Source organism: Lepisosteus platostomus, chromosome 8, assembly GCF_059453375.1.
Source record: "Lepisosteus platostomus isolate fLepPlt1 chromosome 8, fLepPlt1.hap1, whole genome shotgun sequence".
NCBI classification, from domain to species: domain Eukaryota; kingdom Metazoa; phylum Chordata; class Actinopteri; order Semionotiformes; family Lepisosteidae; genus Lepisosteus; species Lepisosteus platostomus.
Window position 1 is genome coordinate 50,152,980 of NC_142618.1, and position 22,351 is coordinate 50,175,330.

General features: G+C 36.8%; 1 protein-coding gene across 1 annotated transcript in view; it reads left to right on the plus strand.

Annotated features, from left to right (window-relative positions):
* Window positions 1–22,351, plus strand: part of vipr2 (vasoactive intestinal peptide receptor 2) — a 64,091-nt gene that overhangs the window by 36,731 nt on the left and 5,009 nt on the right. The window contains exons 5-12 of the mRNA XM_088643825.1: window positions 1,829–1,926; window positions 5,899–6,037; window positions 6,702–6,852; window positions 13,699–13,759; window positions 15,370–15,439; window positions 17,068–17,159; window positions 21,448–21,571; window positions 21,669–21,710. Coding sequence (XP_088499951.1) covers window positions 1,829–1,926; window positions 5,899–6,037; window positions 6,702–6,852; window positions 13,699–13,759; window positions 15,370–15,439; window positions 17,068–17,159; window positions 21,448–21,571; window positions 21,669–21,710 — 777 coding nt within the window. The remainder of the gene's footprint in view (window positions 1–1,828; window positions 1,927–5,898; window positions 6,038–6,701; window positions 6,853–13,698; window positions 13,760–15,369; window positions 15,440–17,067; window positions 17,160–21,447; window positions 21,572–21,668; window positions 21,711–22,351) is intronic.

Consider the following 22,351-nt stretch of genomic DNA (forward strand, 5'->3'; position numbering starts at 1 on the left):
TTTGAATTATGTTACATTATTTTCATCAAAAGTCACTGTGTGACTGCTTTTTTATAGGAATCAGTTCTGCTCTCTTTGCTGTGTGGTAAACTATATTCAGTCACTTTGTCTAACTTCACAACACAACTTCAATTGCCTCCCTGTAAGAATACATTTACCCCAGATCCCAAGCCATTACTGACAACCACATTATAATTTAACCATTATTTTACTTTCACTAAACATATCAGTGAAAATTGTATAGTAAAGTGAACATGAAAATGGGGGGTTTATATATAGGGTAGGTGTAGGGGTTTTGTGCATTTACTGGGACAATTGTTAATTGTAGCAGTAAATCACAAAATAATTCTTCGATGGCTTTTAAAAAGTCGACCTTGCAGAAAAACTCAACAACGCACACACATGGATACTAATACACGAGAATACATTTATTAATACAGTACATAAAATGTGCATATAAACATAACAGATCTTATAGTGAGGGTTAGCAGAATACAAAAGGTATATATTCAAATGTGTATATATTACAAATACCAAGAGATACATACTGTACACTCATTTATACCGTTTCGTTAATGAGCTTTTACGCTAGATACTCAAAAGATAGTACATCACTCATATGAATTAAATTGACATCAACTAGGGTTGAGGTAACAATTGAATTCTCGAGCTGCAGTGTACAGTAGAATGTTGAATACTCATCCAATTTAATAATTATAATTTAATAATTGCTTACACTTATATAGCGCTTTTCTGGACACTCCACTCAAAGCGCTTTACAGGTAATGGGGACTCCCCTCCACCACCACCAATGTGCAGCATCCACCTGGATTTTGCGACGGCAGCCATAGTGCACCAGAATGCCCACCACACATCAGCTATCAGTGGGGAGGAGAGCAGAGTAATGTAGCCAATTCATAAAGGGGGATTATTAGGAGGCCATGATTGGTAAGGGCCAATGGGAAATTTGGCCAGGACGCAGGGGTTACACCCCTATGTGGATTCAGATCTCCACAGGCTGTTGCTGTGTCCAATTGGCGTCCCCTGGCTCAGAGCCAGGCAGTCCTGGTGCAGCTGGAGGTTTGGGAGAAGGAGAGAGAGATTCCCGCTGCGGCGCGCTGGCAATGCCTCTCTGAGGACATGGCTAGTTAGATCTGACTGAACTAGCAGAGTTTGTACATATGAAAAGTGACTGCGGGTCCGAGCGAGTCACACTCTTTAGACGGGAATAAGACAGGTTCGTTCCCGATGTAGCGCTAGTCCTGAATACTTAGATTTAGCTGTCGACAGTTCCAAACCTTGTTCACTCATTGATTAGGCGAGCACTCACAGTGGGTTACCGGTGGTTCACGAGGCTTGCTGCTGGGCTAACCTCAGGCAGATCCTTTGGTTACGCGCGGGCGACCTCCAGTCTCGACTGATTGGCTGATTAAGGTAGAGAATGAGTAACAATGTACTCTGACCTTAGGGTTAGATTTGTAGGGTTAGGGTTAAAGTTGTAAACAACTTGGGAAGAGACTCTCCCTTGGGGGGCAGCAAACTTAATTCCTGTATTATTAATAAGCATTGCCTCAACCACAGTATGTTGCCTTTTCTTTTTTTTGTGCTTGTGAAACAAACATTTACAGCACAGACGTACACCATGTTCTGTACATGTTCTTCAAACCCTTGTGCACACAGTATATAACATTTAAGCAGTCTGTCATTAATATTTTACTAACTTAAGGTCAATTGTTTTCAAGTAATATTTAAAGAAAGTTACTTGCTAATTTAAAAAAGTTGTTCCTTTTTAACTTAATCTTCTTACACCAATGTTTCTCTTTTGCAGTTGATTTTTTACCTGGTGGTGAAAACTTTGTACACTCTAGGATACAGTGCCTCTTTCATAGCACTGACCACAGGGAGTGCAATTCTCTGTCTTTTCAGGTGAGGATTCTCTTTTTTTTCTTCAAAAGTACTGACAGTTAATCCTTAGGAATCTCTGTTCTGCTCTTCAAGCGTTCCTTTTTAGTTTCATGGGTGCAGATAGGTGAAAATAATGTTAAAGATGAGGACATTTGGACATTTGATTGTTAAATCTAAAGGATTAGCTACTGTGAGACATCTTACTGGCAATTTGTGTATACAGTAGCTGACCTGGAGCTGATGCAGTCTGTGTTTTTAAATTCTGATCAATGGGAAATAAAGATTGCTAAATGACAAACTTAGTGAATTCTCACCCAAATTAAGCAAATTAATCTGTTAAATTATGCATTTTATATGGCCCTAGTGAGATTGTTTACTGGGTGATAGAGAAGGGGTAAAGAATTATTTTGAACAGATAAGCAAACTGGAAGCAAGCTTCATGCTAATGCTGATAAAATGAAAAAATCTGGCTACTAGTGATAGTAAAAAGTTAGATTTTTTACCTCTGTCTATTATTAACCACCATTGAGGTTGCTCACCGTTTCAAATATGTAGGAATAGTAGTAGGTGAACATTTAAACTTTGTAGAAAATACCAATTGCATTTTACTAAGGCCAGCCAGCATCTATTTTTCATCAAGAAGCTGAAAGGGTTTGGTTGATTTAAAACGATTTAGAGAGGCATTGTAGAATGCTGGTGGAAACATTTCCTTTGGTTTTGGTTTTTAGTTTTTACGGTGTGGTATCCTAAGTATAAAAAATAAAGGGGAAATTGGCCAGAATTGTTAGTTAATATTGCTAGTAAAATAATAATAATAATAAGTGGTCAACCAGAGAAACAGCTTAAAGATCTTATTACAGTATATTGCAGTTCAAAGGAAAGCTCATCTTATCATTGATAACCCCTCCTACCATCTTCATTCCCAGTTTCAATTGCTACAGTACCTTCAGGGTGACTTTTTAGAATGCCTATAGCCAAGAAAAATGACTACGAGAAATATTTTGTTCCCTGTGCAATTGGTCTGTAAAACACAGATCTAAGAAGTTTCCTGTCAGCTATCAGATTAGTGTAACGATAATGTAATACGGGCTGAGCGAGATGATTATACAGTATGTATTGTTGAATGGCTAGAACTACTGTATTATTTTTTACTTGAGTTAATTTGATTGAATGAATTTAATGTTGAGTGTTATTTGTTTTTGTTGCTTTTTATGGCGATGCCATAGAATAATTTCCTCCCATATGGAAGGACAATAAAGTTCTACAACAATAATGTTTTTTACAGTGCTTACGGGTTTATTAACACATTTATAACAAAGGTAAACAAACATGTTGAAAATATACATAATTGCCACTGTATTATTTGGAAAGAACATGTGCTTTCAGTGTAACATTGTTTTTCATAGGACCTTAGACTGATTTTTAGTTAGGTAATTTCATTCAAGCCAAACACAATAGCCCATCAGTACCAGAACTTATCCTGGTTTCTCGGAATGAATCAATCAGAGAGTACATGCCTCTGCCCCTGGGTAGACCACTAGTCAATCATAAGACTACCCCAGCAATGTAGGATCCCATTAATACAGCCGAGTGAAGTACCTCACTCAAGGGGGCAACAGCAGGGTCTGCAGCAAGGGCTTCAACCCACAAACCAACAGATATGAGTTCAGAGAACTACCCACTACGTTAGACTAATCAAATGGGAGACTGCATTGTGTGAATAACATGCATGTAAATTAAATTACTGGATATGATGTCATTTTGACACAAAGGCACTAAAAGAGAGGAAAAAAAGTAATGATTGAGTGGCAGTTTGTATTCCTACTGTTGATTTTTCTAAGCGCTGGTGTTTATCTAACCTTAGGGACTTTTCCATCAAATGCTAAGCTAGTTGTCTGCTCACAAGAAAGCTGAATGGCTTTAGCTAGTCTGAGTTGGTGAGATTGATTATCAGACAATGACTACTTTAAACAAAGAAAATGTGCCTGAAGACCAAGGACCATTCAGATTAAGCAATGTGCCACAGCACTAACTTTGCAATTGGTGGAAAAAATATTAAGGATGGAAAATATCCTTTTAGGCTTCCACAATACTGATATAAGTTTCACCACATACTGTATAATAAGACTCATTCAGGTATGATTTTGTTCAGTGTCAGCATTGCCTGGGGTTTTGAAAAGGTCACAGATTTCACTTCAATCGGGAAAATAACATTTTTGTTTAGTGGGTTTGAAGCTCTGAGACATACTGTACCCATGACTGCAGTTTATATCCAGGTTCATATAGCATATGCTATATCTATGCAGTAGTAAACTTACAGTGGCAGAACATGTCTTATGATTACTTCCATTATCTTTTAGAAAACAAGCTTTATTCTTTAAGGGCTCGAATGATATTCAAGAACAGTATTTCAAGAATGAGGATGACTAATAATTTATTATTAGATAAAATGATAATTTATTATCATTTTTATGTGAAATATTTCTTTGTACAGTACTTTGCACTCTGCATGTGCACCAGATTTAAGTAGGATAAAGAAAGACCAGTCAAGAGTCATGACTGATACTTTTCTACGAAGTGTGTAAACAATGTAGAGTGTTTGGGGAATTTTCCAAGTATAGTCACAGTCTCTAAACATTCATCTGAAATAGATGTGAAGTATTCAGCAATGTTTCATTCTTTGTTTCTTGAATAGCGTCTCAGCATTATATATGGACATTTTGGCTTATTATGTATTATGTTTAAATGAAATGCATGGCAACTATCTCATAAATAAAAGAAGAACTTATTAGCAGATCCTTCCAACTACTTATTCATACAATACAGTAGAGAGGACTGGCCAGTTTAAGTATCATAGATTTGAGAGGAATGCCAAAAACTGAGTTGCACTTTTTTTAAAAGGACAAAAGTAGTACCAATGTGTAGCAATGTGTAGTAAGTGGAAACACTTTGCAGCGTTAAATTATCAAAACTTTATTTGTATCATACTGTATATATCATGTATTTGTATCATATGCGAAAAAACCACGAAGTGTGAAGTATAAAGACTTAGGACTTTACTGGGAAGGCTGTTTGGATATCATGGATAATTCAAAATACAGCATGCTTATCCTGGAGTTAAGCAAGTCTGTGGGTCGTGTGAGGAACCCAGCTACAGGACAGAACATGCAAGTAGATACGACCAAATAAATATTGCTCTCAATTTCCAAACAGTTCTGCCGACAAATATTAGGTAGCAAATCACATTGGAACATTCCTGAGGTAAAATGTCTGCTGCACAATCTGTACTTATTCACTCATACATTGCATTATATAAGTCTTTACAGTAACTAATGAGCAGGAAGGGCCGCATCATGTCACAGTCTGTGGGAACTTGAGTGCGAGTTTGCGACAACATGGTGACTTACAGTACTTTCACAAAGGTCACGATTCGAAATGTGTCAATTCTTTCTGTATGATCAGTTAATTTATTTTGTTACTGAGATTTAATAACCATTCTCGGGAGTTGGGACTGCAGTTCTTCTTTAAATAGTCTGTTATTGATGAGACAGGGATGCTCGTAAATTTAGCACAAGTGGAACAGATAACTGGTTGACTGTCGGGTTTTTAGAGGCTTTGCCGGTTACTGTAGTAGTTCTCTCCGCAGTGTACCTTTAGAAGCAAACATGACAAATACAGCATACACTTTAAGAAAAGAGGTTGCTGAAAAAATTGGGAATTTATTTCACTTGTCTAAACATATTGGTGTACCTTGCCACATTCAATTTTTTCTAATGCAGCCCTAAACAGGCTCAGGGACATCAGACATTTGATTCACTTACTAGCGACGGAGTAGTCACGGTATTTAATGTCACTTTTTTGCTGGAGAGAGGATTGTTTCATTTCCCTTCCAGAACAAATAAATGAATTTTTTTTCAGTGGTGGGTTTAAGGTTAAAGGAAAGAAAGCAAAGTATCTTAAAGTGAAATTACACTATTTATTTTTTATTCACAGGAAACTTCACTGTACCCGAAATTACATCCACTTGAACCTGTTCTTCTCTTTCATTGTGAAAACAGTCTCTGTCTTTGTCAAGGATGAGATTCTATATTCATCTTCCAGTCTTACACAGTGTACAGAGGATCTTTCGCTGGTGAGGATTCATTTCCTGTTGTATTGCAGGATGTGCTTCTCCATTTTATCTGCCTTGTCATATAAGATATCAATCATTAAAGTTCCTTAAAGTCCCAAATGGTTCACCATTTTTGAAAAGATGCTTCTTTTTGCTAACTACTATAGTTTAATTGCATGGGCGGTTCGTGAAACTCCTCAGCAAAAGTAAATAGTTGATAACTATCTTACTATCTTAACTTTTTAACATTTTCAAATGTTTTTTTTTTGGTAAACGTAGGTTAGACATGCAACAAATCAAAATGGTCATGCTGAGTTGTGATACACTTGAACAATCCTAAAGTGTGCTCCCCATCAGTAAGAAGGATTCATAGGAAGAAAAAAAGAGTTACTGCAACATTTACAATATTTCTGATACAAGTGTACAAAGAGTGGTAGATACTGTATGTTCCATTATCTACCAAGCAGCCTGTATCAGTAAGACTCATGTCCAGCTTCCCTTTCACCTTTGTAAAGGGGTGGCAGAATGATACAATATGATGCAATAATGAAAAAGATGCACTGCATATCTTCTGAAGTCGGAATTCATGTTTCTTCAGTATAATAATACTATAATGATAAATGACACTAATGTATCATTTAGTTTTTTTGCTTAATGCTAATTATATTTTAAAATATAATTTCAGATTGGCTGCAAGGCGAGTTTGGTTATTTTCCAGTACTGCGCTATGGCAAACTATTTCTGGCTATTGGTGGAAGGCCTATATCTTCATACTCTGCTAGTGGCAATTTTCTCAGAAAACAGACACTTTAAAGTTTATCTCCTCATTGGCTGGGGTAAGTAGTGATTTTCACTTTATTGTTCATAATATGAGGTGTGAAGTCATATGTTTCAGTGTGATATATCATGTAAAATGGTAAAAACAAAACTGAAGAAATAAAGAGAAGTGTGACATGTTGCCAGTGTCACTGAATCTCAGATTTACACTCCCTGCTATCTACAGTATATGAGAATAAAAAGCTCTTTGCTACATAAAGAGAAGTAAAATGTACATAGAACTAATATGTGTGATCAAAACTAGAGGAAACAAAAACAACATTTTGAATAAAAAAGTATTGTAATTGAAGTAAAAAGTATAAAAGTATGGCAGTTATCATACAGTCTCCTATTCATAGTATTAATTTCCTATCAATTCCTATTCAATGGGACTCTTATTTGCATTTTCTGTTTTTCATACTGGTAAAGCTCTTGATTACATGAATGTATTACGTCTTTTGTTAATTAGGCATTTTAACTGTTTTCTGCATTCAACCATTGATTTCCTGCTTTTGGTTTGTTGTTACCACGTACTGTCAAAAATAGAAATCCATTCAGGCTGTTCTCAACCTGTCTAATCAATCGTTGCTCCTTTACAGATATCTAAGCAGCTCTTAGGTTACTATTTTTGGAGTTCCAGCTGAAGGGCTGTCTATTTGCCACATTGACTGAAGTATAAATACAGATGTTGAACATGTTCTCATCATCTTGACCAGGATGTAGTTCCCCTCATTCAAACAGACTAAACCATTTAATACTAAGATTAGTTGAAAGCTTTTAAAATTATGTTCACATTTTGGTGGGAATTACAGTAAGGGTGGGGGCTTGATTTAATCCTATTCTTAGTTATGCATAGGTGTAATTGTTTAAATTTCAATTAGTGAAATGAATATACAGTAGTCTTTACTGGAATTAATTGTTTCTCCGCCTAAATTATTTGGAATTCCTGTCTTATTTGTTGGCTACTAATGGGAAATATAGACCTCCTCGGTTTTTTCTTCTGTAACTTCAGCATGCCTGAAGACCTCAAACTCTCTGAATGTCTTGGTCTGCCCAGAGTCCTGGCAGAACAAAGTGTTAAAAACTCTTTACTGTTTTATACTTACTTGCTGTCTTTTCCCTCTGTTCTGTTAGCAAGATGTAAGAAGTGAGGACAAGGTCTCTCTCCTCTAAAGTATCTCTGTGCCTTAAAGTGTTACAAAACCTCACCTCCATTGTGAAACATGGCTGACCACACCCAGCCACCATACTGCACATACAGAAGGAGGTCGAGTTACCAGGCCCATTGATCAGTAGTGCAATGTACAATTTCTGTTTTGTGGAAAATCATATTCATATGCATTAAACCTGGAAGGATGTATAAGTGAGTTATATATATGAAAATGAAACTAGTACTTTACATATAATTAACTTTTTTATCCCTTCACTTTCACATAACCCATACTTTGAAAGTTTTTCTGCTGAATTTTAAAGATAATTGTGCCAACAAACAAAGTAGGACAGTTTGCATATTTAAGGTTAATCTATTTGGATCCACTTAAAATCATATCTGCTTCTTGCTACATTTTTTCATCATTCACCTAACATTTTCTTGTCTTTTGTATCAAGTCTCTTTTTAATGTGCAACCTTTAAAAGCACGCTGAGCAATTTCCTGGACAGGAAATGGTACAAGCTGATTAGCTCTGAACCTGTGGATGCAAAAGGATATAGAATCACCAAAGTAAAGCATTTCATTTGAATGTGCATTTACTTCAGCCTTCATTTGTGGTCTGCCTAAATCCTGTTGCTGACCTGAATCTCTCTAGTTTAAGATGTAACCCTAATCGGTGGTTTCCTGTTCTTGTGACTCCCTTAAACAGTATGTGTTGTGCACAGTTTGCTGCACATGCCTAAAACCAAGATAGTAGAGATCTTAACTATGATGAACTCAAGCTAATAAATGATATGTTAAAGCAATTTCAAAAGATATGCTTTCAGATCTTCCTTTTCATAAAAAATGTCTTGCCGCCTTGAATGGAAACTCTGACGCCTAACCTTTCAAGCCTCAGTTGAGAAACAACTCTTTTCTGGATGACAGTAAATTAAAAATAAAAAAACTAATAAAGAAGAGAAACAGCTGCCCGTTATTATTACATACGCACAGTATTTAATATTTACAGCAACAACCTACTGTATGCAGTGGCCTATGTATTTAAACTGACAACAGGAAGTCCATCTTGGAGTGGAAATATGAGATGCAACAAGCAACATAATAAGCCCTGGGAGTGTTACTGGCAAAACCAGGACTTGGACAAGGAACCTCCTTGTCACAAGGCTCTCCTTAACCACTGGATTATCTGATCTGAAATGGATGTTTAAAAACGGTAAAAAAAATCTGATATATATTGTACGGCAGAAAGAGCGTGAATTAATAAAATACTGTAAATGAGTTGGAATTAAGGTAAGAAAACAGGTTTGAACACCAAAATCCATAGCAAGTAAATTTATAAACAATACTAGGACTCTTCTTTATAGTCAAGTGAACAATAGTCAGGTAAAGAATCTGAAGACACAAGCATCCATTTATTTACAATAATTAAAAACTATATACAAGAGACACAAACAATTATCTTAAAATTATTTACAGAGACAGAATATTTATTTCCAGCACTCGACGGAAAAAAAATCAAAAACCAATTGGTTTCCGGCGCCATCAAGATGGCAACAGTAGAAAGCACTTGCTGTGTGACTGTTTTAATGTTTATTTATACGTAAATGCTCTTGTTTTGTCTTGGACGCTCAATGGCTGTCATTACTTATACCAGACAAACACTTTTAAAACTGAGGATAGACTCCTTAGGGTCATCAGACAACTGTTTTCACATACCGGACCCCATCTGCCGGACCGGACAGAGATGCAACAACAGCAGGTGGGCAGACGCCTGGGGAGACGAGGTGGCGTATTAGCACATCTACAGAGGCATCCGCACAGACCACTGGTGCCATCTAATCTATTTTGTTAGCTAATGTTCAGTCACTGGACAATAAGATTGACGAGGTACACTGTCGGATCAACGTGGAAAGGGACCTGAGGGAATGCAGAGTGTATGCCTTCACTGAAACCTGGCTGAATGCATGCGTCCCGGACACCGCCATCCAGCCAAAGGAGTTCACCGTTTACCGCATGGACAGAAACCACCAAGCAACGGGCAAACACAAAGGAGGAGGCGTTTGCTTCCTGGTCAACAGCAAATGGTGCACGGACGTGGAGGTAATTTCTAAATCCTGCTCACAGAATCTAGAACACCTGACCATATAATGTCGACCCTTTTATTTGCAGAGGGAGTTTTCCGCCACCATTATCATGGCCGTTTACGTTCAACCTCAAGCCAGCGTGGAAGCAGCTCACAGCGAACTCCATGGCAGTATCAGCAAGCATGAAAACTCCCACCCAGAAGCTATCTCAATTCTAGTTGGGGACGTCAATCACTGCAATCTGAGGAAAGTACTGCAAAAATACATTCAGGACATCACTACCGAAAAGAGAAGGCAATATTCTGAACCACTGCTACAAAACAATATAAGGAGCAAGTCCTTTTCGGCAAGTCGGACCACATACGTAGCTTTCCTTTTGCTTCCGGACCACAAACAGAGACTGAAGACCTCCCCCATTGCGAAGGGGTCAGTGCGCTGTTGGTCTTAGGAGGGGGAAAGCAGGTTAATAGACTGCTTTGATTGTACAGACTGGGACGCATTCAGAGCTCCCGACAAAGATTTAAATGAGTATACAGATGGGTCACCAGCCATATTAAATACTGCACCGACAGTTGTGTACCAGAAATGAAAATTTGGACATTTCCCAATCAGAAGCCATGGTTCAACAACGAAATTTGCAATAAAATAAAAGATAGATCTGCCGCATTCAAATCAGGGGACAATTAGCTGTACTGGTAATCATGGTATGCATTAGAGAAAGACATAAAACGTACTAAATGGAGCTACAGAGTGTGGCTTGAAATGCAAAGGGTCGACACCCGGAGGCTGTGGCAGGGATTACAGTCAACCACAGGCTACAAGTGCTGCAGCCAGGAGATTGACATGAACAATATATCACTGCCTGATGAGCTGAACCATTTCTATGCCCGCTTTGATGCTCTGAACACAGACACTAGAGAAGACCCCAGGTGTATAGGGCAAGTTTGCTCTGAAACTCTCAGAGCAGGACGTGCAGAAAACTCTGAGTAGGGTGAAAATCCATAAGGCTGCAGGGCTTGATAGGATACCACCCCACGTCCTCAGGATATGTGCAGTCCAGCTGACCACAGTATTTACGGGCATCTTTACCTCCTCCCTGTCATAGTCCATTGTCCCCACCTGCTTAAAAACACCATTGTTCCACTCCCCAAAAAGGCAAAAGTGACGTGCCTTAATTATTACCGTCCAGTAGCATTAACATCTGTGGTGATGAAATGCCTGGAGAAGCTGGTGTTGTCACACATCAACTCCTCCATCACAGAGTCCCTGGACCCCTTGCAGTTTACCTACCACAACAACTGATCAGTAGATGATGCTGTCTCCCTAGCTCTACAATAGACCTGGACACTAAGATCTCTTATGTGAGAATGCTGTTTCTGGACTACAGTTCAGCATTCAATTTAATCATACCCAGCCAACTGGTGACAAAGCTCAGGGGACGGACTGCAAGGTTGTACTCCCTATTCACTCAGAACTGCACAGCAAGACACAGCAACAACTGCATCATTAAATTTGCAGATGATACCATTATAATAGGCCTGATCAGTGATGATGACGAGTACACTTACAGGGATGTAAGTTGTACAGCTGCTGAGATGGTGACTTTGCAATAACCTGGACTTGAACAAGAGTAAAACAAAAGAACTAATACTATACTTTTCGGAGACACAGGCAGCATACTCACAGCTCACTCAGTATTGATGGAATGGAAGTGGAAACAGTCACCAGCTTTAGTTTTTTGGGTATTCACAATTCTAATGACCTAACCTGTACTGTGAACATTGACATTATGTTGAAGAAGGCTCAGCAGTGCCTCTATTTCCTGAGGTGCTTCAAGCAATCGGGGATGCCAGTACTTGTGATGCTGAACTTCTACTGCTGCACCATTGAGAGCGTCCTCACCAACGGGATCACCGTGTGGTATGGCAACACCTCTTCTCAAGAAAAAAAGGCACTGCAGAGAATGGTGAATGTGGCCCAGAAGATCATCGGCTGTGGTCTCTACGAGATTAAACAGCTCTATGTGGACCATTGCCGTGGTAGAATTCTGGCCACCACAGAGGACACTCACCACCCCAGGCATTAGCTCTTCACCCCACTGCCCTCAGGAAAGCGATACAAGAGTATAGGGACACATACCACTAGATTCTTCAATAGCTTCTACCCACAAGCAGTGTAATTGGCGAACACATTTGGCTATGCTTTTCGGACCACACCTACACCATCTGCCTCATTATAATTTTATTTATTTCACATCTGCAGTCATTGTGTACATGTCTGCATTGTTTACATTCCAACTGTTTGCTTGTACATTATCTACTGTTTGTTGTATATTGTCTTGATGCACTGTCTGCACTTTGTGTTTTACACTTTTTTTTAACAATCGAGAGACTTTCTGTAAGTAAGAATTCATTGTATCAGTATGTCTACCAGTTACATATGGCAATAAAGTTCCAGTTCAGGTTCACTGCTCCAGACCTTATAGAGCTCAAAGCCAACCTCGCTCATCTCCTCAAAGATCGACCAATCTATTTGACATGATTCAAGACACAGCTGTCAAAAAAAACCCTTCACAAAACAGTCTGCTTTAGCTGTCAAAAAACCCTTCACAGAACAGTCTGCTTTCTAAAATCATTTTTCCTAAACCAAAAAAAATATTATGTCAGAGAGTCCTGCCAGGCAGGTATTAAAAAGCAAATAAATATTCCTCAAGTCATAAAAAACCACAGTCCCTACAGGCTGTAGGAAAGTAGCGCTTACTCACAGCACTCTTGCTTCTTCAGTTCGGAAGGATGAGAATGAGAATTATGATGGTGGCACATTTGATACACTGACATACAACCTTCTAAACTTGTCATTTACCTCTTAGCTTGCTATTTTGTAACTATATTTGGGCATCTTCCACATACGTCTCTGTCTGTTCTTACCTATCACTCAAAGGGAGAATATTCAGTATTCAGATGGAGCCATTCACATACTGTATGCGGTAGCAGTTTTTCCTGTGGCAAGCTTGCCACAGCTTAATGCAGTATCATTCACGACACTGAACTTCACTTTTCACTGGATGAAGAAGATCAATAGGTGAAAGTTGTGGTGTGTTATTTTTTCTGTTACAGTAATGTTTCACTACTGTACTTCTTTAAATCCACCTAATATGGAATCATGTAACTAAAGGGACATTTTTGATTATTCACATTATTGATTTATTAATGATAAATAATTAAAAAATAATATACATACAGTATATAGCAAGTATAGGCTGTGAAAAAAATCATTTTTTCTTCATAAACATTTTATAAATCAACATCTTTAATTTGGTCACTCACTGTGGTTATTTTGGGAAACCGGACTATCAAGTCTAATTTTCTTTTCCAAGACCAAAGTAAAGACTGACTTCCGATAGAACTGAGTGGTGGTGAGGAGAAAGGGGAGTAGCTACAGTATTAAGATATATATCTTAATATACCCCTGACACACAACATTATACTGTATATAAAAGAATAATTAAAAATGCAAGTTTGTTTACAAATAATACAAAACAAACATAATTCCTGGTTAAAGTCATACAGTTGATTTTGTTTATCTTGCACACTGCACTGTGTAATTAAATCTTGTTTTATTATTTTTATAGGAATTCCAGCTGTGTTTGTAATTGCATGGATTGTGGCAAGGATATATTTGGAAGATACTGGGTAAGTAGAGAAGTCAGTGCCAGCAATGTTGTTAGAAAATATTAGATGGGTTACAGGAAAATGCTCTGAACTTCATTTAGATCTTATTCCGTTTGCATTATAGAAGCAAGCCACATTGAATATGTTAATTCATCAATAATTCATTGATAATTATAAACACAGTAATAAAGCTTAATAATATTTTTTCAACATAGTCCTTAGATCTGAAAACTGTTTCTTTGTCCAAATCTAGCTTCCACTAATTAGTTGATGGGCATATTAAAATGAGTGATTGACTAAACATATTTTTTAAACATGCCATTTTTCCTTTTGTTTTTCGCCCCATTTAAATTCTTTATTGCCTTTTTGCTACACAGATTGAAAGTCTGATGAATATCTCTACAAAGGTAGTAAAAAACCAAGACAGCGATTATTCTAATCCTTAAAAAAATACAATTACAAGGCAAAACCTTGAGCGAACAAAACAATTCCTCTGGAGCAGTGTAGTATGGGATATGTACTGTATCAGCAAGAGAACAAAATGTACAGAACTCCTATTTTGTCATAATGTAACTTTTGTCACCAAATGATAGCTACCAAGTTTAAAGTTAACTGGCCAAACGTTTTTGAAAAAGAACAACTAGAATTATGGGACATGTTTCAGCAAGCATGTAATGACCCAGTGTGGGCGTACAAAATATTGCCACCTCTAAGATGCAATTTTATTCTTTTCTTTCCGAAAAAATTAAAGATTATGAAATGACATGCAGTGGGTAAGAAAAGTATAAACTGTGTTGGCAGTTAGTTTCCCTTTATAGGTTTTTGGTTATACGCAATTCATTTAAGCATATCCAAACTGAAAACAATATGTAGTTAAAAAAATCATGGCACTAAACTATATTTAATAAATGTGAACTGAAATTCACATTTAATTTCAGTAATTTTAACTAGATTTCTATGATCCACACTATGCAATCCAAGGTTCAAGTTTGTGTTTGCAATAAAAATGGTTAACCTGAGTTACAGTTTCTCTTTGTGGTCTCCATCATTGGTTAATCATGTACTGTAATTGTGCAAAATGCGTTTCAAAGGCCTGTCTGACAGATTTATTCCACTTCAAGTGACTGTGTTAGAAAAGGGCTAGTTATGGTACAGTACACTAAAATTTTATTAGTATATTAGGACAAATACTGCCAGTGTATTTTGGTTTTTGAAGTAAACACCTAGAGTATGTCCTTCAGCCTTAGAGTTTCAATGCCCCACCAATGTGTTTCTGGGATCATCTAAGTATGCATACCTGAAGACGATTACCAGTTATTCAGTGTAGTGTTTGTAATAGAAATGCTCTTGTATTGTCCTTTGTAGATGGCCAGGAGAGCTAAAATAAAAACAAGTTTACTATTTTTTTCATTACTCTACTGAGTAATACACCAAAACTAAGTTTTGAGTAGACTTAAACTGTGCAGGTCGATGTGACCCACAACACAATGGATGTATCTATTTATCAACATAATACGAGGGTTAAACTGGATGGATGATAGAAGTACACAACATTTTCATAATACACAGGCTGAAGAATATAAACTCAAAATGTGTTTTCTTAGATTACCCTGGCTAATTTTTTTTTTCAGTTGTTGGGATATGACTGATAAAGATACTCCAAAATGGATTATCAACAGCCCAATTATAATTTCCATTGTAGTAAGTACAGCATAATCTTTTTTTTTACATACTTTGTGCTCGTGAGTGATAATGAAAAAATATATATTCTTTAATCCTGTGGTGAAATTGAAAAGTGTGAAGCCACAGCATTATACAAGATAAAACACGCAGAAGGAAAATGTATCACAGCTGAGGTTCACCTCTCCAGAGATTCATGTGCATATTTCATTGTACCTCACTTACGAGAGTCTGCAGGCAGTGAAATAGAAAGCAATGCTTGAATATGTATAAGCTGATGTATTATTGCAGTGTTCATCTACATCACTTGACACTGAGGGAATGTTGAATTAGTGACATTCTGAGATGCAAAATGAGACAGAAATCTAAATTGTGCTTTGATAGGAATTTCTATGCATCTCCTTTTTTTTTTGAGAAGCAGTAAAAAAATCTTTCATTTAATTGTTTCTGTTTCCTATCCTTTTCACTCATGCTGTAATTAAGCCTTTCAAAAAAACAAGTCAGAGTCACCCTATAAAGCTCTGAGAGCGTGTTTCTTTACCTGATCTTCTCTGTAGTGGGGCTGCAGGCACAGAAAGACTGCAGGTGTTTGTTGAACTTTAATGGTAGATGACATGGGTCCCCAATTATCTGTAAATCGCTTCGGGATCCTTTAGTATACACTAATTTGTTGGTGGGTTTGTTGTTGTCTTAAGACTTTGTGAACACATCAGGTAAAACTGATGCTGACACTCCACTGGTAGACAAGACCGTTGAAGATATCAAATACTGTCTTACTTTGGGACTTTCCAATCAGGGAATGTGTTTGAGTCTTAAATGACCCTGATGAAATTATTCTGATGTACACAAATGTAATTAAAAACATTTTAATAATAAAAAACACTTACCATCTTAACTATAAAAAAGTGCAAACGACAGCATTCGGAATGTTTACACTGCACAGACAGAGCTGGGACATGCAGATCAGACAGACATTTAACAGAGGTTTTCTTGCTTGCATACACAAATACTGTATACTGTAGTTCTGTAAAGAACAGCATAATTAGTGTAGAGAATAAATGCCCATTAGGGTATTAGACCTGCTAATTTAGAGTACCCAGATGACAGGGGCGTTTTTGGCCTTATGCAAGGGAGAAAATGTTCTGTTCTTATATGATCTGTGAATAAAGATTACACAGAAATTAACCCTAACAGATAGTTAAGGGTTTTTACCATTATCCAAGAAAGCATGAGATGACTGTACGTCGTTATTTCACATACTGTACCATTTTTGGACTATGTAGCACTGCAGCTGATAAAGTACTGTACATGCCTGCTCAGTCATACCAAACAAATGCAGAATTAAAATATATCATAAGCTGAACAATGCACAGACATTGCACTGTAGATTTTAAGATTAAAAAGAGAGCATTATTAAAGACATGTAACTACTGTGTTACTGTAAACTAATAATTCAACATTGCAAGGTGCTGAGAAGTAAAAAAGACAGTAGCTGAGGCACACTAAAGTGTTTCAGTGACCCTGCCTGACGATATATTCAACCAAATAAAAATAATAAAGAAGGTGATCCTTTTGGATTGAATGGTTTATTGTTTTTGCTTTTTGTGGTGTTTTTTTTAAGAAAATATTTTTTCTTGCCTTTCTTTCAGCTAAATTTTCTTCTTTTTATAAGCATAATAAGAATCTTGGTACAGAAGCTGATGTGCCCTGATGTTGGAGGAAATGATCAGTCCCAATACAAGTAAGTTTCCATTCAAGACATAAAATAGACAGTTTGCTTGTTTGGATTGCTTGGATTCATTTGGGCTTTAGCAAGACATTTCAGGCAACATTTTCTGGCGCTTAACATACAGTACGTGTCGACACGTATCACAGGATTTTGCTCCTCCCTTTTTCCCAGCTGCAGATGACATGTTAACAATTAAAAATGAAAAAGTGTTCATTAAAAACAGCAGCTATTTGATTCCACGTCATGTGGTAAGTCTACAAGTGTCAAATGAGTTTTAAAAATGCAAAATGAAGGATAACATCTTCATTAAACAGAGCTTTATTTTCTTTTTTTTTTTTTGGTTGTGGTTTCTGTACCTTCACTACAGTTTCCAGAAACTGCTTGTGAAGAGGAGAGTGTACAAGCTTCATTTTACACTTGAAGATTATTTAAAATATACCTTTGCTCTATGCAAATATTGCCTATAGTGACTTTAACAAAACAGCAGGTGCTAGACACTGTGAACTCTTTTATCTAAGGGGACTTTCAGTGATATCTTTTGTGACCTCAACTGAAAGCTTTTTTAAGTTTTTTAAGTGAGCAGAATATATAAATGTCTGAGGAATTATTACATTTCACTCAATGTTTTTTTTTGCCAAAATTAATAGTATAGTGTAACATAGTCTATAAAATCCTGACAGAGTCTATCAACTTACTGTGTGCACTGGGTTAATATGAGATGTGTTTTTCCTCCTTCATTATATTAACAGGCAATCTGATATTGAGCTTTAGATTTTCGCTTCTCCTATGATTCCTTGATTCTGGTCTGTAAAGTGCATTAGGAAAATTTCCTACCCATTAAATCACTGATGTTACATTAAGATCTAATTGCCAGTTTGTTGTACTGTGCAGTACTGTAAGTTTGAAACTAATTACTTTTATACTTTTCATGCATTTTAGCAATAGACTAGAATTTAATTCTTATATACATACTATACATCTGCAAAACATATCAAATATAGCAAATAACATAAAGAAAGTTACCAGGAATTATATAAAAACAAAACATACAAACACACTGTATTTTTCAAATTTGATGGCATCATAAAATACCGCATTGTTCTGGCCAAATCATATCAATCACTGGCCTTATAAAATATGTGCAATATAAAATGTCATATTTTGCCTACATGTAAAGTATTTATACAGTTAAACAGAAAAATCACAAATTGTTTCTGTTTTGTATAATTCTACTGAGAGTAATTATAGAAAGTGTAGAATAATAGCTTAGAGAGGAAATATTCAATTATGGTGTAAAAAGCACAAAATGAAAAATGAACTAAACTAATTTAATACATTGGCAGTTATAGACAATTCCTTTGATCGGAAATCATCACTTAATGATTATTAGTGTTATGAACTAAATAGAGAAAATCTATACCTATATCTTATCTAATCTATAAGTATACTGTATAGCTACAAAAATGGATTACAAAGAGTATGCACATGCATACATATTTCCCACAGTGTAATGGGAAAAGTAAATAAGACTGCAAAGAATGATGGATGCCACTCATCTTTTCTGAGTGATTAGTCCACTGCTGCTCTTTTATTAATCACGTCTGCAGTATTCAGAGACGAGCTGACGAAACCTAGAAATCATCTACTGGCATGATGGGAGAAGTGGTGGATAATCGTCTTAGATCCCACTGGTCACATGGAGACAGAAGGTCATTCGCTGTTGAGGGAATGAGATCCAAGAATTTGCATTTACAAAGAGAAAAAAGGCTAACGAAAAAAAAAACAGGTCCAAATGTGATAACATCTGTATTTCACTGACAGATTGCTTTTTAAGACCCTTTGGGAAAACAGAAGGCAGCCAAATCTTTCATTTTCCCACATGGCATTGTCTAAACTGAGCTATCTCCATTCGATATCGCCTGTTCATATTTGTTTGTGCCAATCTATGACCCTCTTTCCACGTGGTTATGTAAGAGTAGCAGTCAAAATGAAACTGTCCAAGTGCGAGTATAAAACCTGCTATAAATCAGGTGGTGAGGGTGAGGATGTGGTCCTCTGAAAGAAAAGTAAGGGACAGACACTCATTCAATCACTCACTCACTCACTCACTCAGCAAGCACACTGTTCTTATTAATGTAGAACTGGGCTTCGTAATGAGTGTTTAAAATAGACTTGGTGTAACCACTTTATAAAAATAGTTTATTATAGAATACATGAGTTAGTACACTACCTTAGATGTAATGACACAGTGTAATGACTAATTAATAGTCAATTCAACAGCCTGTGTTGGAGATTACTGTATGTCCTTTAACCAGCACCAGATACAGTATGTGGGAAGTGGTTTGAGTATAAATATTGCACTGGTTATTACTGTATGTGACAGGTAGTATCCCTAAATGCTCCATCACTAACCCTCCACCCATCCCAGAGGTAAACATTTAGAAACTGCTTTTATAACATTTTGAGTTCATATAATGAAATCAAGTCTTTTAAATAAAAGCATCTGTTTCTGGATCTTGTAGACGGAGTTTTACTTAGTCTTAGTTTTATTCAAAAAGCCAGGTTGACATTGTGTTTCCTACAGCCCTTGATCTGACTTTGGGAAGTGACTGATCAAACCCTTTTAATTGCATGTAAGATCTACAGCTGAATAGCGACAGTCCCTTGTTGTTTAGATGAGACTTCTCAATCTCATTCTGAGACTTGAAAGTAGCACACACAGTGTGTCGGCACTTCTCGCACAGAGATGGATAGGCATAATGAGGAACAGTTAAGCAAATAATATAACAGTTAAGCCCAAATGGTTTAGTTTCTATGTACCCAAATGGGAACACAGCTAGTTTTATGTGGTTCATTTTAATATACATAAACATTGTATAATGTTTATTGTACAGTGATTTGGTTGATGCTTTTGTATGAGGCTGTTAAACAGGGTAAAATTATTAAAGCAAATCCATTAGATACACACACAAAAATACAGTAGCTCAGGTAGACCAGTAGGACTTTACATATATAAAGAAATCTAATTCATAAAGGAGAGAGAGATATACAAAAGCAAATATGTATCATGTATTACAACTAATGCAAAGCACTACGTATAATACAAAATAGTAAGATTTTCTTTTATAATACGTCAGGAGTGGTAAGTACGGCTTTGATACTGTATATGTTCATGGAAAAGTCCCTGTAACTTGTGTGGAGGAAATACTTAAGTATATGTGACGTTTTCTTTGCAAATTTTGGTGTCAATTAAAAGTACCATTGTTAAACTTCGTTACCGTTTAAACTCCCTTGCTGTTAATGATTAATACTTGGCTGTCCTTCAGTGTTTTAAAATTCGTACAAAATGATTATTTTCTGCGGCTTTTATTTCAGTGTAGAGGTAACCTGGGAAACATCTCCTTATGTCTACTGCAGAAATAAAATTGGGTTCTTTACAAATTCAAGGGTCTAATAGTTTACTGTCACAATTTACTGGAAAATAAATATCATGTGATTATCTTGTTTTGCTTTTCAGAAAATAGTGACTAGAGGAAAATACTGTCATTATCAAAATGAAAGTGTTACATGATTTTATAGGATTTTTTCAGTGTTTCCTAAAATTATTACAAATTAAAATTACACCTATTGTTTACTTAGATTTGTAGTACTCTAAATCTGTACTCAACCAGAAAAGAAAGTGTTATAATCAAAAAGAGTAAAGACTGTGTAAGGCACAGAATTGTTTTGTGTTTATTACTGCCATATTTACTGTATTTAGCAAGATGAGACACTAAACCTTATAAACATGACTTAATTCATGAATTCATGGTTACTTTGTAAACACTTCACATACTGTATTTAACAGCGTATATTGATAATAATGGTTTTAACTTGCTGCCAGTGAAAACAGACTATTTTTTATTTCCATGGTTTTGGTTCAGTATTCTTGGAGTTGCATGAGAAAACGGATCCAAAACCATGGAAATAAAAAAGTGTGATTAGCACAAGGATTGTTTTCCCACACAGAAGGCATTGCATGTGGGTTTGACCTAAGGTTTTGCCCTTTGCTTGATTTCCTTTGGGCTCTCTTTACTTTGGCTTGCTGGATATAATTTGTTTCAAACTTGTGCTGTAACATCATCCTTCACTGCATGTTCCAGTCACAAGGATCCATTTCCCATTTCGTTTGAGATATTTCAAGATACAGATCAGTTGTTAGCAGCCATGATGCATTTGTGTTCTTTACAATTAATGCTTTGTAGCTTTTTAGACTCTGTAAATGTACTATACTCTACTGATAAAGTGTGACTGTTTTCAGGAGACTGGCCAAATCCACTCTGCTGCTGATCCCATTGTTTGGAGTGCATTACATCGTGTTTGTTTCACAGACTTTGTCACCAGAATATCAAGTATCTTTTGAACTCGCCATCGGTTCCTTCCAGGTAAAACCTCCATTTGACTTATTACCATGTCATCAAAGGAACTAACTGTTTACAAAAAAAGCGTCTAATGGTTTTTTTTTTTTAAATGTGATTGCAGGGTCTTGTGGTTGCCATCCTCTACTGCTTTTTAAACAGTGAGGTAAGTTCTTTTGAGTTGCACTCCATGTATGAAATGAGATATTGGATTTCAGACAGAGTAACATAATTGGGATAACCATCCCTTTATAAAAAGGCAAAGATGATAGCCTTAATCACACAGAAAGATGTAGCTGACATCAAATGTAGCCATGAGCTTTTTCAGCACTCATACAATGGATATCAAATTTTACATTTTGCTAACATATATGTGCATGATAAAGAAACCATTGACTTGTTATTGACTTATTAAGTTAATACTCTCTGTCACAATCCGGAAGGGAGTGAGAAAACACGGGGAAAAAGACTAGGATAGGGGCTGAAAGAAGAACAGGGGGCATGTCCAAGGTGCGCTGGTGTTTGGGGCTGTGTGTCCAGGGCAAACAAGTCAAAGGGAGTCCGCAAGATAATCCAGGGAAAGCCAATGTCCAAATCCGGGTGATCCATCGTGACACAGATAAACGGAGTTAAAAGCAAGAGCCGGATCCGGCAAAGGGTCAGGGGAATAAAAGGGGGGTAATGGGGCCAGACGCTCCCTGATCCCGGACCCAGATGGTCAGGACGCCGTTGTGAAGCCTATGCCGTCGAGTCGCTCCTGGACTCACGAGTAGGCGGGCTTCCGGGCGTCCATCTTCCAAAGCTGAG